This window comes from Peromyscus californicus, unplaced genomic scaffold (genome assembly GCF_007827085.1).
Source record: "Peromyscus californicus insignis strain IS unplaced genomic scaffold, ASM782708v3 Scaffold_3__1_contigs__length_106647218, whole genome shotgun sequence".
In the NCBI taxonomy this organism is placed as follows: Eukaryota; Metazoa; Chordata; class Mammalia; order Rodentia; family Cricetidae; genus Peromyscus; species Peromyscus californicus.
In genome coordinates, this window is record NW_026294551.1 from 79,821,685 (window position 1) to 79,836,738 (window position 15,054).

General features: G+C 42.2%; 1 protein-coding gene across 5 annotated transcripts in view; it reads right to left on the minus strand.

Moving 5' to 3' along the window:
• The window catches only part of Atp10b (ATPase phospholipid transporting 10B (putative)), a 239,522-nt gene that overhangs the window by 64,555 nt on the left and 159,913 nt on the right, over window positions 1–15,054 (minus strand). For all 5 annotated transcript variants that reach the window (XM_052758459.1, XM_052758456.1, XM_052758458.1 and 2 more), the window contains 2 exons: window positions 4,920–5,005; window positions 516–622 (listed from right to left, as the gene is read on the minus strand). In XM_052758459.1, the coding sequence (XP_052614419.1) occupies window positions 516–622; window positions 4,920–5,005 (193 nt within the window). The remainder of the gene's footprint in view (window positions 1–515; window positions 623–4,919; window positions 5,006–15,054) is intronic.

Below are 15,054 nucleotides of genomic sequence, written 5' to 3' on the forward strand. Positions count from 1 at the left end.
AATTAAAACATCTCCATATCTAGAGCCATACAGTGGATAAAGGAAACATAGCTGGGAAAAAACAAACAAACAAACAAACAAACAAACACAGTAACTGAAGTTTATCCAGCCTTCCCTTCACTTGATATAGCACTAGGTGACTTGCATGGGATAGGCCGTTTGATTATCAGGAATCTCTAAAGTAGACACATATTTTTCCTATCTTTTGGTGAGGTTATTCTGAAGATCTGCTTGTACTTCTGTCCCCAAGCCACCACTGGGGTGATTAACTGAGTCCTTCTCCCTACCTAGTGGATTACATCGTATGGACTCAGCATCTCATTATGTCTCCTGTGGCCTGAGTGAGTTCCCGTGGCTCCCAGCCTCTGTGGCTTAGTTGAGAAGTGGGAAGTTGTGTGGCTCTGCCCCCAGGAGAGCCTGCGAGTTTCCACTGTCTGAAGATGAATTTAGAAGAAAGGCCGGAGAGGGGAGTGTTAAGGCAGGTTGGAGAAAGGAAACTGTGCAGAGACAAAGACCTGCGTAGATGACGATGCCAGTCACCACCTCGGTGTTTCGGATGGTGCAGCCTCGGAGCAGAAGACTCTCACTGCCAAAGCCAGTCCTGGTCTGGTCAGGATGCTCCCTGGGAACAAGGAGTGAAAGTTAGGCAGTGTCCTTTCTCTTGGTCTGTTTATGTGGTTTCTGATCAGTATAACAGAACTAGAAGCTGTGAGTAAAAGCAATTCATTTCCCCCTTTTCTACATTTCAAGGGCTACTGCTGCTCTTGGGGATCCTATCTCTATGTCCAGATGAATCTCACCATTGCTCCCAGTAGGCCTGGGTGAGGCTGGACCATCAGAAGGGAATTATTTCTTCTGAGGAACACCTCATTAACCCACTAAAGGCAGAACTCTGCTGAAAAACAAAATCCTAGATTTCAATTCTCACCCTCAAACTGGATGCAGGGATAAAGTTTGGGGAATGGGCTTCTGGACCTTTGAGGTCTGGTGCTGTGTCTCCTTTGAACAGTGTTCATATTCCTCCATCACCTAGCTGCTGGGGACCAGAGCCATAGTAGCTGAGCATCCTGGTCCATAGAAGATGCTAGATCTTCCTGCTTTTTATATCATGAGGTGAATGTTGGAAGTTAAAGTAAGAAGGGGTGGGTTACAGCCTTCTCACATCTGAGCTATCTCATTCTCAGAGTCTCTCTTCCCAAACACTCCCTCCTTTACTCAGTCTCTCATAAAGTACGCAGACCTCCAAGGAGGGCACAGTGGCCCTTTGTCCAACTACAGATGTGTCTTTCTTCTTGGGACCTCAGGAGGTATTTCAGCTTTCCACTTCATGCTAGAAACTTCTGATCCAGAATGACTCCATCCATCTGTTACCTTCAGCATAGCATTCTAACCTGACTCCTTTTCCCTGGGTTTGCAGCAGGTTTAACTATAATATTCTATTTAATTGTAACATTGGGAGAACAGGGAAGCAATAATCTTAACACTGAATCTCTTTTCCCTGTGGTTCGTCAATACTTCATTTTCATATGCACAGCTGTGACTTTTTCTATGTGTTAATTAAGCTGAAGGCAATTTATAAGCCAGGTCATGCTATCATATCCACTTTATAGGAAAGACAATGGAGGCAAATTCAAAGATCTAGTAAGTGACAGAATACGTCTTTGATTAAATATCTTGTCCTTTCATGCTATGTTCATACTTAATGCACCTATTGAGTTATCAAACAATTCTCTTTATTTATTGATAAACATGTTTTCATTGAATATATTTGATTAAATTCTTTCCCCTTCCCAAACTGCTCCCAGAACTTCTCCCCTCCCCCTCCACCCAACTTCATGTTTTTTTCTCTTTCAAAGAAAAACAAAACACAAAAACAAAAAACAAAGGAAAAAACAAACAAACAAAAACAAAAACCAACCCAAACCAAATCAAAACAAAAAGAACCCAAAAAGCATGGACTTCATTTGGTCTTGACCAACTACTACTGAGCATGGGGCCTGCCCTGAAGTGTGGTTGATATACCCAGTGCCCCTACTGAAGAAGACTGATTCTAACCTCTGCCAGCAAAAGGTTACAATTACAAACAATTACAACTACAAACAGCTTCTTGTTGTGGGTGGGACTTTGTGTCTAGGATTTTTGTCCGGTTTGAACTTGTAGGTCTTGTGTGTACTGTCTCCATCTCTGTGAATCGATGTGTGCGTCAGTTTTACTGTTCGGGAAGATGATTTTTCCAGGGATGGAGTTATCCCTACCCCTGGCTTTTAAAATCTTTCTGACTTTTCTTCCATGTAGATCCCCGAGTCTTGAGGGGAGGGTTTGATAAAAACAGCTCATTCAAGGCTCAGTGCTCCAAACTCTCTCTTTGCATACTGTCTGGTTGTGGGTCTCTGTGCTAATTTCCAGGTACTTCAAGAAGAAACTTCTCTGATGAGCATCTGATCCTCTGTCAGATGTGTAATTGAGAAAGATGCTCTCTTTTTTTGATAGAGTCTTATTATGTAGTTCAAACTGTCCTTGAACTCATGATCATCCCTCCTTAACCTCACAAAATACTGAGATTACAGGCATGTGTTACCATGCCAACTTCAGTATCCCTTTAAATGCTAACAATTCCTTATTCTGCGTATAAACTATGTTCACTTACATGATTACATTTTATTCTGCATGGCTCTGGAAGGTTAGCAGAGTCATTGTATAAAAGCTAAAGCTTACAGAGGCTGAGTTTTTTTTCCAAGGACACAAACTTAGTATACTGGCTATCTTAGGATTCTGGGTCACAGGTGATAGACTGCTGATGGCTTGTCATTTATGACAGTCTGAAGTAATAGCGCAGGGGAGAGCCAGCTTCTTCTCTCACTCACAGTGCCCATTTTTGGATAGGTGGGAAAAAAGGCTTAGCTGTCTCATGGCTGCTGTTCCACTGGGTGCTCTTTGTGGACAAAGATGATTGTGGTTAACATGCAACATTTATGTCTAGGCAGGACAGTTCTTTATTGTGGGGGTTTTCTTGTCCATTGTAGGATGTTGGGTGGTACGCTGGACTCTGTCTACAAAAGGCCAGTGGCACAGTTTCCCAGCTGCTTCAACCAATACTGCCTCCAGACATTGCCAAAAGACTCCCAATTAAGGAGAAGGATATCGTCTCAGAGTGAGAACTGAGGTCCTACAGAGATTTATTTGTTTAAATAATCAATCATTTATTGAGACAAGGTCTCATGTAGCCAAGGCTGGCCTCAGATTTGCTATGTAGCTGAGTATGACCTTGCATTTCTGATCCTTCTTGCCTCCATCTTCCAAGTGCTAGAGTTACATATGTATGTTACTATCCCAGGTTTATATGGTTATGGGGATTAAACTCAAGAGCATGTATATGTTAGGCAAAGACTCTACTAATTAAACTACCCCACCAGCCCAAATGGTTGCATTTTAAAATCTCAAGCTCATTAATCTTCAAGTAGATAATAAAAAGCTGTTTATCTTGCTAATCTGTGTAATCACAGAGGATTCCTCAGTTGAGGAGACCCAATGGAGGCTTTGAGGAAACAGGATTATTAGACATTTGGTTTGTGGGTGCTGGGTCTAAAAGTCTTTTCCTTGTCTGACATAGATGGGGATATAGGTCCAGATGGTAGAATCTTCTACGATCTTTGGGTTGACCATGGGCTGGCCAGTTGGACTTCCAAGGCTTATCCTTGAGGCTGGGAGGTAGGGAAAGGCAGGTCTCTAAGAGCAATGGTCAGAAATAAGGGGTATTAAGATAAGGAGAGCTGGGGCCAGTGCTGTCTGAAGTCTGTGTGAGGTAGGCAGGCCTGAGCCCAGGTTGACTGTGAGACAGACTAGCTGCTAGCAAGCATGAGTTTGATGGAGAAAGAGCCATGGGAAAAAAGCAGGCCATCAAGCTGATTGCTAGGAAATTATAGAACGGTTCAAGACACAGGTGACTTGGAGGAACCAAATCCATCAACTCAGGCATGAAGGCGACTATGCTTGCCAGAGACAATGAACGGCTTCTTCTTTGACAGATGCACACAAAGAACACTTCCCCAGCTCACGTCCTTCTCTACCTGTCTCCATCAGCCCTTCCTGTGTATTTGAAAAGCAAAGTTTCAAGGCTTCTGCTGGCATCTTCTGTCTTCTTCTTTTTCCCTTCTTGTATTCCTCCTCATGACAGCATAGAAGGGCTGAGACCCTGTCTGCGGGAAGAACCCGCTCGGTTGCCTGGAACCCTTTTGGTGAGGAGTGGGCCCAACACGGTTGAACTCTGTGAAGCAGGGCAATCAAAACCACATCAAGGCTGGGTTGTTTGGTACCTGCTGTGAAACTTAGGGCAAATCCAGACATCTAGAGCATAAGATTCCACATCTGAAACATGGAGACCATGGTCTTCATTTCCTTGGGTGGCTGTAAAGACCACATAAGATGGTATTCTGCGAAAGTGCTCTGAGAACTGCTGTAGCAGTGGACAAGGCTAGACATTTGCTTATATCCATGCTTGTGACTCTTACTTTGCAAGTAGGTCAGCTGTCTGATGTGGGCCAGAATTATAGTAAAATTCTGAGGTGGAAGAATAGCAAGAATTCAGACATAGACATCTGTGATTAACTGGGCATTTAATTTTTCCCAGTTTTGCTAATCGGAGTTCTGCATGTGATAGACACTTTGATTTTCAGGGAAGAGAAGTCCTGTGACACAGGTATTATAAATTTTACTCTGCAAAGCTGGCACCTGAGAAACTGACAGGTAAGCAAACCAATCCAGCTTATTGTTGGGAGACCTATGCCTCAAGCCCAGGTCTTTAAAACTCGACAATCTTAACCTCAGGATCTGGACTCAACTGTCTGGTCATTTCAAGTAAATATATTTTTCCAGCAGCAGAGCAGGTGTTTACCAGTAGCCCAGGGGTCTTAAGTACTTACATATAACCCTTAAACTTGCTGAGGTGGTTGTTGGGCCTCTCACATATGATGGTACTGTGGAAGTACTCGGGTTGGAACTGCACCTCCTGCAAAAGAGAGAACCCTGTGAGGCGGTTGCGTCAAAGGGATTTAGTCTTCATAGGATCATGGGGAGAGCTAATTGCTGCTATGGGCATTACAAATGAGGCCACCGTGCTTTGCCACACTGTGATCCTGGCAGCATGCTAGGTTAAAGTTAAGTCTTCATTAAGGAGAAGAAAGTCAATGGGAACACAGAGTTGGGAGTAGATTGAAGGAAGGTGGATGTAGCAGACATCAGCATTTCCTAGCTCTCCTCCCATCCACAGGCTCACAAATTCTTGCTGCCTCCTTCTTCCATGATGTTCCCTGAGCAGTGGATGGTGGGAGGCTGCTATAGATGACCCACCCATAGCTACATACATACATGTATTTGCTATTTTGACCAGTTACAAGTATCCTCATTAACCATTACCCACTGCAAAAAAGAAGCTTCCCTAACCAAAGCTGAAAGCACACAAATCTATCAATATAAACATATATATATTTAGAATTGTAGGGAGAAAATGAAGTTCTGAGTGAATCTATATTGTTTATGTGGGCGCAGCCACATCAAAGATCAACGCCTCAAACACAGGGAAGTAGCAAAACCTTCCTCTGGTGTGGGTGTGAATGTTGATAGTGTATGTAGAAAATCTCCACATAGGTATTCTTTCCATGTTTATGGCTTAAAGACTAGTCCCCTACAGAGACTCCTCCTACCCAGATTAGCTAAACCTGCCTCTTTGTTTAGCTGTGTATCATAACCCTGCCTCCTTGTTTATATGTAATAACCTGTTTCTTTGTTCAACTGTATGCAGTTAATTGTATCTACTACCTTGTTTAGTTGTATATAATAAACACATTGAGCTTCCTAGGTGCTACGCCTTCCCTATCTGAGAGCCTAGATGACTTGATCCCAACCTTATTGTTCATTGTTTATTTCTTCATTTCCTTATTATCCCTAGTCTGTGTCCTGGGACCCAAGCTGTACAAGGCCATGTCATAGAATGCAGCTTGATAGCATGAACATTCTGCAAAAACAACTCTAGGTTCCTATCTAGGGCCAATGATCATCATAGTCATAGGCTTTGGACCAGGTTTACAGTACCAGGCATAAAATCCCTCCCATGGAGCAGGTTATGCACATACATGCAGCACTAATTGGATTCAGGGGGTTATTAATAATAGTAAATAAAGATATGAAGTTGGGAGGGAGATTGATTGGGTGGAGGGCATTAGGGAGGAGTTGAAGGGAATAGTCATGAGTGGATACGATCAATATTCATGGTATAAGTGTATGAAACTGTCAAAGAATAAAAAATATAAAAGAGGAATGTGGTTGTACTGACTATGTTTCTCTGGCAGTGTGCGGTTTGTGTGTAGTCCAGAGCTGCCCAACAATGGATAATCCAAGTCTGCATCATCTGATACGGAAGCCATCAGTGAGGTGTGGCCACTGAGCATTTGAAGTATGCTGGTTTGACCCAGGAATTATTTTTCAAATTTAATTGAATTTAAACTAAACTTTAGTTACATGTGGCTAGTGGCCACCATACTGAGTAATACAGAAATGCGAGAGGGAAAAGGTGGGCTTTTCATGCTAAAGATGGTAATTCCAGCACTCAGTGTGCTGAGGCAGGAGAGTCACAAGTTCAATGCCAAGCTGGCTACACAGCAAGACACTCTCTTTAAACAATACTAACAGCAGGAAAAAAAAAAGGGTGATAAGTACAGTAACTAGAGACAGCTACGGCCAACAGTCAACATGCTTATGCATCTATTTCCAGGGTTTAGAAATAGCCACAAACATATACATGTATGCATATTTGCACACATTCTTGCATTTCAAAAATGAGTTAGTGGTCACATATCTGGACTATTTCTTCAAACAGTGTATGTACATGTATGTATGTGTGTGTGGAGGTCAGAGGTCAATATATTATGCCTTCCTCAATGCTCTACGCCTTATTTATTGTATTTTGAGGCAAGGTTTCTTACTGAATCACTGATTAAACTAGACTAGCTGATCAGCAGGTGCTACATCTCTTCCTATCTCACTGTCCCTGGCACTGAGATTATAGGCAAACACTTCTATGCCCAACTTTTCACATAGGTGCTGGGAGCCAAATCCAGGTCCTTACATCCTTGTAGCAAGCATGCTACTTACTGAACCCTCTTTCCCAGCCTGTCTTGAACATTTCTGAATGTCAGTTTAAATATTTTTTAGAAACACCTGAAAAGGCCAGTTGCAAAGATATTTCTTCTCATTCAATATTTATATCATTTTCACTTGTGTTGCTTTGATGAAAACTCTCCTTTCTTGAAGTTGTTTCAGCTATAACACAGCTAAAACATACTTAGGGATGAGGAGATAGGTATTGCTTTCCAACTCTAGTCCCCACCAAATAATCCTGTGCTAAACTATGGAGCCTTGGTTTCTTCCTCTGTCAAATGGAGCTAGTATCACCAACCCTGCCTTGATCGCCGGAGCCTTAGAAGATAGAATCTGTATGGGAGAATTTTGCAATGTTTGTCACTCTGCGTAAACAGAAGTCAGCAGGGCTGAAGGCAGTGGTGGGAACGGCTCCTGGGTAGAGTTGGGAGCATATGAGTGAGTAAACTTATCACTCAGAGTTGTCAGCTACAGCTGTTCCAAGGGGCAATTTGATTTTGAAGAAACGATAGCATTTTCTATCTTTGTGTAAATATACTGTCCATTGCACCCATGGGGGTGCCAACATGAATAAACTCTCTTCTCACTTGAAATAAATTTCCCATACAGGAGTTTCTAAAAATATGGCTCTCGCCCCTCCAGGTATTGATTCTTTCAGGGATAAACAGTGAGTCCTGAGATGATGACAAGTCACTCCGTCATTTGTCAGCTGTTTTTGCGCTCCTGATTAAGCCGTGCGCTTAGGCGCTGACCCACAACCACTCAGCTTGTTGCTGGGTTTCAGAGAGGAGGGGCAGCGGGGTCTGAGAGCTAGTAATCCTGCAGCCACTCTGAGTCCCTGCTGCCTACCGAATCGCACCCTTTGGGGCTCCAGTCATGGCCATAGTGAAGTTTGAGCCTCTTGCCCCTGTGCTTGCTCAAGGTGAAGCTTCTGCTGTATCCTTTCTCTCTTCCTCCTGTCTGAGCACTGTCCATGGGTCCTCTTTCTTCATCTCCTTTAGGAGGGCTGACCTTGCTCTCTCTGTTCCCTTGGTTGAATCCTGCACTTTCTGAAATGAAAACTGCTTTTTCAGATATTTTTTTTATTATTATTATTATTATTATTATTATTATTACTATTTTAAAAGTATGTGTCTGTGGTACGGACATGTGTGTGCAGGTATCCTAAGAGGCCAGAAGAGGATGTTGTATCCCTTTGGGTGGTCAGTTGTGAGCCTTCGCAACAAAACTTGGGTGTTTTGAAAGAGCAGAACATGCTCTTTTAACCACTGAGCTAGCCTGCAAACCCCTCAAACCATTTCCTCTAAACATGACTATGTGGCCCTTTTTGCCTGTAAGGACAAGCTATGGTTCCTCCAGGGAAGTGTCTGTGACTGTGGAAGGATGGATATAATCACCAGGCCACCCAATGTCAACCAAGCTCAACAACTTTGATTCTCTTCCCAGCTGGGGTGGGGCTCACCTCACCAACCCCTAGGTTATCATAGTTCCTGGGCAAAGCTCATCCAATCAATTTATTAATGGTGAATTGGTCTTTTCCCTAAGCTGCTGCTCTTTGGCCCTTTCAGAGCAAAGTGCATGTCTCTGCAGGGCTTTAGGGCAGATCAACCTCTCTTGCATACTTTCTCTGTGCCAGGCACATGCTCCTAAGTTCCCATAGTAACTTTAGGAGATTTGGACAAGTGTACAGATGAGGATAAAACGAGCATCGTCCCCTGGTTGGTATGTAACAGTGAGGATAACAGCTCACATCACTGACGTCACTGTTGCTGGCATCACCATCATAGCTTGTTCCTTTCACTCTCCTATTATGATGATTTCTGTAGCATTTATTCAGTGCTTATTATAGGCCAACCATCAAGTATTTTATACACGCTGTTTCTTTAGTGATTAGTCCTGTCAGGCAGGTTCCATTGACTACCCTCATTTTACAGCCAAAGGAACTAAGACTCAGGTAGAAGTCATGCCTTCCCTGGGCCATCAGCAAGCAGCAAGGAAGGAAGGAAGGCAGCTTTGTCCTTAAGACGACTGACTCCAGCAATGTCACTCTTGAATCACAGTCTTATTTCGGTGCATGGAGGAAAGATTACTGTCTGAGTTCTTAGCCTTATTCCTTTTTCTGTTTTCACTTATGTAATAGATATAATGGAATGATTCATTCCCTAATATATTGTGGAGAACCTATAAACTCACTTCTAGTAATATGCACTACAATGCTGCCTTTCCCAAGTATATTTGTACTTGAAAGTACAGTAGCCATAAAGGGTTAAGGGTAGACATTTTGGCATTAAAAATGGCCCAGAAAATAGTCTTTGGGGGTTTTTAATTCATTTTATCTGTGTCTTTTGTTTTTTTAAACTATCTCTTCTGTGAAACCCACCTAATCCTGGTAAACCCTTTCACCTCAGCCAACTAGAGTTAGCTGCCCTTTTATATTTATGGTTCTGCCTCACAGTGCTGTGTCCACATCACATGTGCATGCCTAGGTCTGTGCAGCTTCTGGAAGACTGTAATCTTTCTCTAGGGCAAATCCCTGAATGCCTTGTTTCAATAGTCATGCCACCATGGTTTCAGAGGATGAAGTGGGCGCTGGAGAGAGTGTTCTAAGGAAAGTATATGGGAGATGATGTAGTGATAGACATCACTGTAAAGACTGTCCAACACAACCAGGACAGTCCCAGGTACAGTCTTTTATTTCCCCTTGAAATCTTGTTTATTTTAGCTCTGTTTCCCTCTGCATACTCTCCGATAAAACTAAGTATAATAAATGCTAAGTTGGAATTATCAGCAAAATACAGCAAAAATCTTTGATGATCTTTCCTGGCATCTTTAAGGTATAGTAATGATTGTATATTCTTTAGTGTATTCTGTATCAACATCATGGATTTCTGAGTCAATGGGTATATCATACTGATTATTGTTCACCCATCAACTTACTGTCATCCCAGCAATATCCTGATAAAACCAGGTCCAATCTTAACTTTCATTTGTAGGAAGAGGCCACTTCTTTTATGGGAATTCTTTGACTTTTATGTTAGTTAGCGCTTTTGTCAATGTGATACAAGCTGGAGTCATCTGGGAAGAGGGAGCCTCCGTTGCAGAATCACCTCCATCAGGTTGGCCTGTGGGAAAATCTGTGGGGCATTTTCTTGATGGATGTGGAAGGACCCAGCCCACAGTGGGTGGTGCCATCCATGGGCAGGGAGTCCTAGGGTATATAAGAAAGTAAAATTAGCAAGCCAAGAGGAGTAAGCCAGTACGCAGTACTCTTCCATGGCCTCTGCTTCCTTTTCTTGTCTGGATTTTCCTTTACACGGATAAGCTGTAAGGTGAAATAAGCTCTTTCCTACCCAAGTGGTCATGTTTTCACTACAGCTCATTAGTGAATCGCTCATTCACTAATGAGCGATACACTAATAGCTCATTCACTATAACTAAATTAGGATAGCTCATTCATAAAAACTGTCTTCAAAGTTGAGGTCTCATGCATTCATTCTTTACTCATTAATGAATTTGAGTATTTATTGGATATCTGGACTTGAGTCTTGAGGAAAGAGAATGGGACTCAGAGAGGAGGAAGTGGCTGTTGACATAAAACAGTTACTACAGCCATAAAACAACACACAGTTCCCAGTCTTGTTCAGGTGTGTCCATGATCATACCTTTGAAAGCAAAACAAAGTAGGCTCAACGTCAGGGTGTAATAACTTCTCAGGTTGCATTACTCTTTGCTGACCTGTGTCCCAGAAACAGTAAGCTGGCCACTGTCAAGGGCACCAAGGAAATTCAAGCTGAAGCAATTGGGCTGGAGTATATCCCAACAGCTAGAACAGGATAGAGGGGGATCCCCTGGTATGTTCCTCCAGGTTTACTCTTCTAGGTTTACCTCCCATTACTTTCACAATGAATTATCAAGTTGTTCAATAAAACTGGTTGAACAAGTACATGCTTTATCTTTTGAAATTGTCGTGGACCATTGCCCCATTTACTCATCTTCCCTTTCACATTCTTTGCAAAACAAGCCCCCGAAGTCCCCTCATCTCCCTGCTCATATCTTGATGTCCTGCCTGTTAGACTCTCCCACTGTGGTTCTGTGAGGTGAGTGCTATGACTCACTCTAGGAAATCAAACAAGAAGGAAAATCAAACAAGACCATCAAGTGATCACTGCTTCCAATTCTTCATCTCCATCTTGGTTTCCTCCTTGTGGTTTCTAAGCCCAAATTGTCAAGCTTTCTTTTCATCCTCTGAGCCATAGTACATGCTTCTTCCTTCTTTTCCCTCCCATACCACGTTTTTAGAGCAGTTCTCTTTTGTTTCAGTTACCTAGAACCAGTCACCTAGAATTCTGTTACCTGTGAAAAAAAGAACCCCCATCACTATAGTGTCCTAGTCAATTCCATGGGCACATGACACATTTCCTTGTGGGCTTTTAGAAAAAAAGAAAAGAATGAGATTTGGTAAAATTCTGATTCACAGAATGAAACCCTTTATTTACTTTATCATATTTGATCTTACTAACTTTACTAAGTGTTCAGAACAAATTAGTCCCCTTTTATTGGAAGGAAAACTGAGTGTTGATGATACCCAGGAACATGTCCAAGATCACACATCTCGATTGAGCTCCTGTTTGCCTCATTTCCAGAGCTTCTTTTTATCTGTTACTGGAGGTGTTTAGTGTTGTTTGTCTACAGAACAGAGACTCTGGGCCTTTTTAATGATTTATTCTCAAATTTTCTGTGTTGGCCATCCTTAAAACTTTTCATTTTCAGATATAAGCCCAACAACTATACCTCCTAATATCCCATCTCTTCACCACACATCATAGTAGTCTCTTCTTTAAACCTAGACAATTCTTAATATCAAACCACTCACATGTAATCATAACATCTTCTTAAATTGTCAGATTCTCAGCAGTTCTTGTTTGTTAGTTGGTAGGCTGTATTGTCCCTGAGCTCCCTTAATGAACCACAGTGCTATCTGTAGGGCAAAGCCAACTTTCAGACATAGATGTAGCATTACTTTTTAAATGTTGTGAGAACTCTACTTAATTATTATTGTAATAATAATTATTATTTTCCAAATCAATTATATTTTAAGTGGTTACATTTAGTTTATGGCAATTTCATACATGTATTTAATAATCCTGTTTATTTTCTCTCTGCATTCTATTTTATCTCACTCAAACCTGTGTTGTCCTCCCATCCTCCCCATTTGCCTCCCTTTCCATATTCATTTTGTTTCGAGACCCCTGTTTTTAACCAAGATTGGTAAATGACTAATTCCCACAAAAGGTCACCAATTACACAGTAGCTTTGTTCAATCTGTATTTCTTTTGTTAATAAACACTGAAAGCATTACTACATTATTTTGTAGTCACACAGGGTCTTGATGTCATAAAGCAGTGATTCTCAACCTGTGGGTCATGACCTACTGGGGGTCCAGTGGCCCTCTCACAGGAGGTCATCTAAGACCATTGGAAATATCAGATATTTATATTAATGATTCATAACAGTAACAGAATAACAATTAAGAAGTAGTTATAAAATTATGAGAATAATTTTATGGTTGGGGATCACCACAACATGAGGAACTGTATTAAAGGGTCACAGTATTAGGAAGGTAGAGAACCACTGATATAAAGTAACAGTGACCCACAGTCATAAGTTCTTAGAGTACAGGAAGCGTGTTTCAGATTGTTTTGAAACCCCTCTGTCATTCAAGAAATCCTTTGCTCATGGAAGGAAAGGAAACAGCCAGGCTTTCCTCTAACACAGAACACATGTATTCATCCAGTTTTTGCTATGAGCCAGATGTCTGTTAAAAAGAAGAGCGGGACCAGTCATCACTATGCTAGCTTACTGCTGAGTCCTTTTCTCCATGGTGCTCAGGCATGGGACCACCATGAAGATTCCTGGAATTAGCACAGAAAAGCAGGGGCAGGGACACCTCTCTATAGGCTGATCCTGGACCACATTAAGGCGAGGTTACAAGGCTGGTAGAGCACCATGCCAACTAAGGAAGCAGTGTGGAGAAATGCTGTAGACTTGGAAAAGGTCTTTTCATTCCCCTTTACTCATTAGGGGAAAAAATGCTTTACTAGATTATCTAAAGTGTGAAAACAAATGTTTTCCACACTTCCGCCACTGAGCTAAATGACTGAGGTCTCCTTCCTGGAATGCAAACGAAGAACTCTCCATTTCTGAGAATCCTATCTGAAGCTATTAAAAGTTACTGGCACTTGCCAATCTTTCTAGTTCCTGGTTGGTGAGAGTCCTTTTCAAGACAACCACAAGAGTGACAAGCAGTCCCTTCCCTCTGTCTCTGGAGGAGGAGCTAGTCTACAGCCCCAGTCACCCTGGACAGCCTTCCTGCCACAGCCTCTGTCATACATGAGAACGTGGCTTGGGCTGGAAGAGCATGTGAATGGGACACTAATGATTCCTTGCAGATTGAGTTTCCCCTTTCCAAGTAGATGAATATTCTTTTTTTTTATTCGAGGCTGATAAATCTTAAGGTCTTGCTGTGACATTTTCCTAATGAAGTATTGGTTTGATATTCTAAGGAAATACTGGAAAAAGAAGGATTTTGTCCCCTGATCATTTCCAAAAGTAGTTATCAGTAGAGCTGTTTATGGACTGTGTCATTCATTCATTAATTCTCAATTAGAGCACATAGGCCTAGCCCATCCCTTGCCTCATGTTTATTTTCTCCTCAACCTCCAGGAATATGTTATTGCATACCACACAGAGAAGAACTTCCATCTATACTCAGTGACCAAATAAACGAGTGAGTGACACAAGGCATAAACTATGGACAGCTGCTATCGGATGGGAAGACATGTCTTAAGGGAGTATTCACTGCAAAGACAAACCTTTCCTGTACAAAACTGTCTTGTTATAGATAACAAAAACACAAGAAAACAATAAAAAACTCCAATGCTTTTGGCAAAAGAGGTCATAAAGAACAGAGTATAAATTTCAGCTTGAAAAGCTATATTGAGCTGTTCACAGAAGATACAATCATAACGTGTCACCTCTGCTGATAAACAATGGCAATGAAAATCCAAGCTTGGCACCTGGTAATGGTTAGACATCCAACAGTATTGGATGAGAAAGTGAATTGATTAACTGGAAGACAATGGCAAAGAAGAATGAGATGTGGTGAGGTCTATGGGAACCCAGAGAAGAATAACTGCTGGGAAGGCAGAGGAGCTAAGACAGCAGGCTTTGGGGAACAGAGACCAGCATGGGGGACTACAGGAGAAAGGCAGAGGACATCCAGACCCTCCCCAGTATGGTGGACAGTCTTGGTTGTATGTAATTTAGGATTTTACTGTCAGGGTCTGGAATAGTTGTGATGGAGATCAACTACTTTGCAGCTCAGAAACCTCTCTCCACAGATCAGTTCTGCTCATGACTTTCAAGTGGAGGATGCCACTCAGAGGATCCTGCCCCTTGGGCCATAGTTGATTGTTTCAGGTATGGGTGTGTGGTACCCAACCTGAGCTCATCAGTCTCTTTCTCTGGGATGCTTTCTTGATTTAGAGAAGACTGATTACTCCTCCCTGGGAATCAAATGGCAGGTGGGAGTCAAAGATGGAAACACAAGAGGTGGAGCTTATCCTGATGGATTCTGACTTCCTGGTACCACAAGATCTAAGGCCCCCTCACCACTCACCTTGTATTTTCCTAATAATTTTCATTTTGGGCAAGGTATTTTTAGTCAGTATTTTGTCATATGCAACCAAGGTTGTCCCTCCCCGTCCTCCCCCACCCTGTGCGTGCGTGAGTGCGTGCGTGCATGTGCGTGTGCGTGTGCGTGTGCGTGTGTGTGTGTGTGTGTGTGTGTGTGTGTGTGTGTGTGTGTGTGTGTGTGTGTTTTGCATATATAGGCCAGGACTT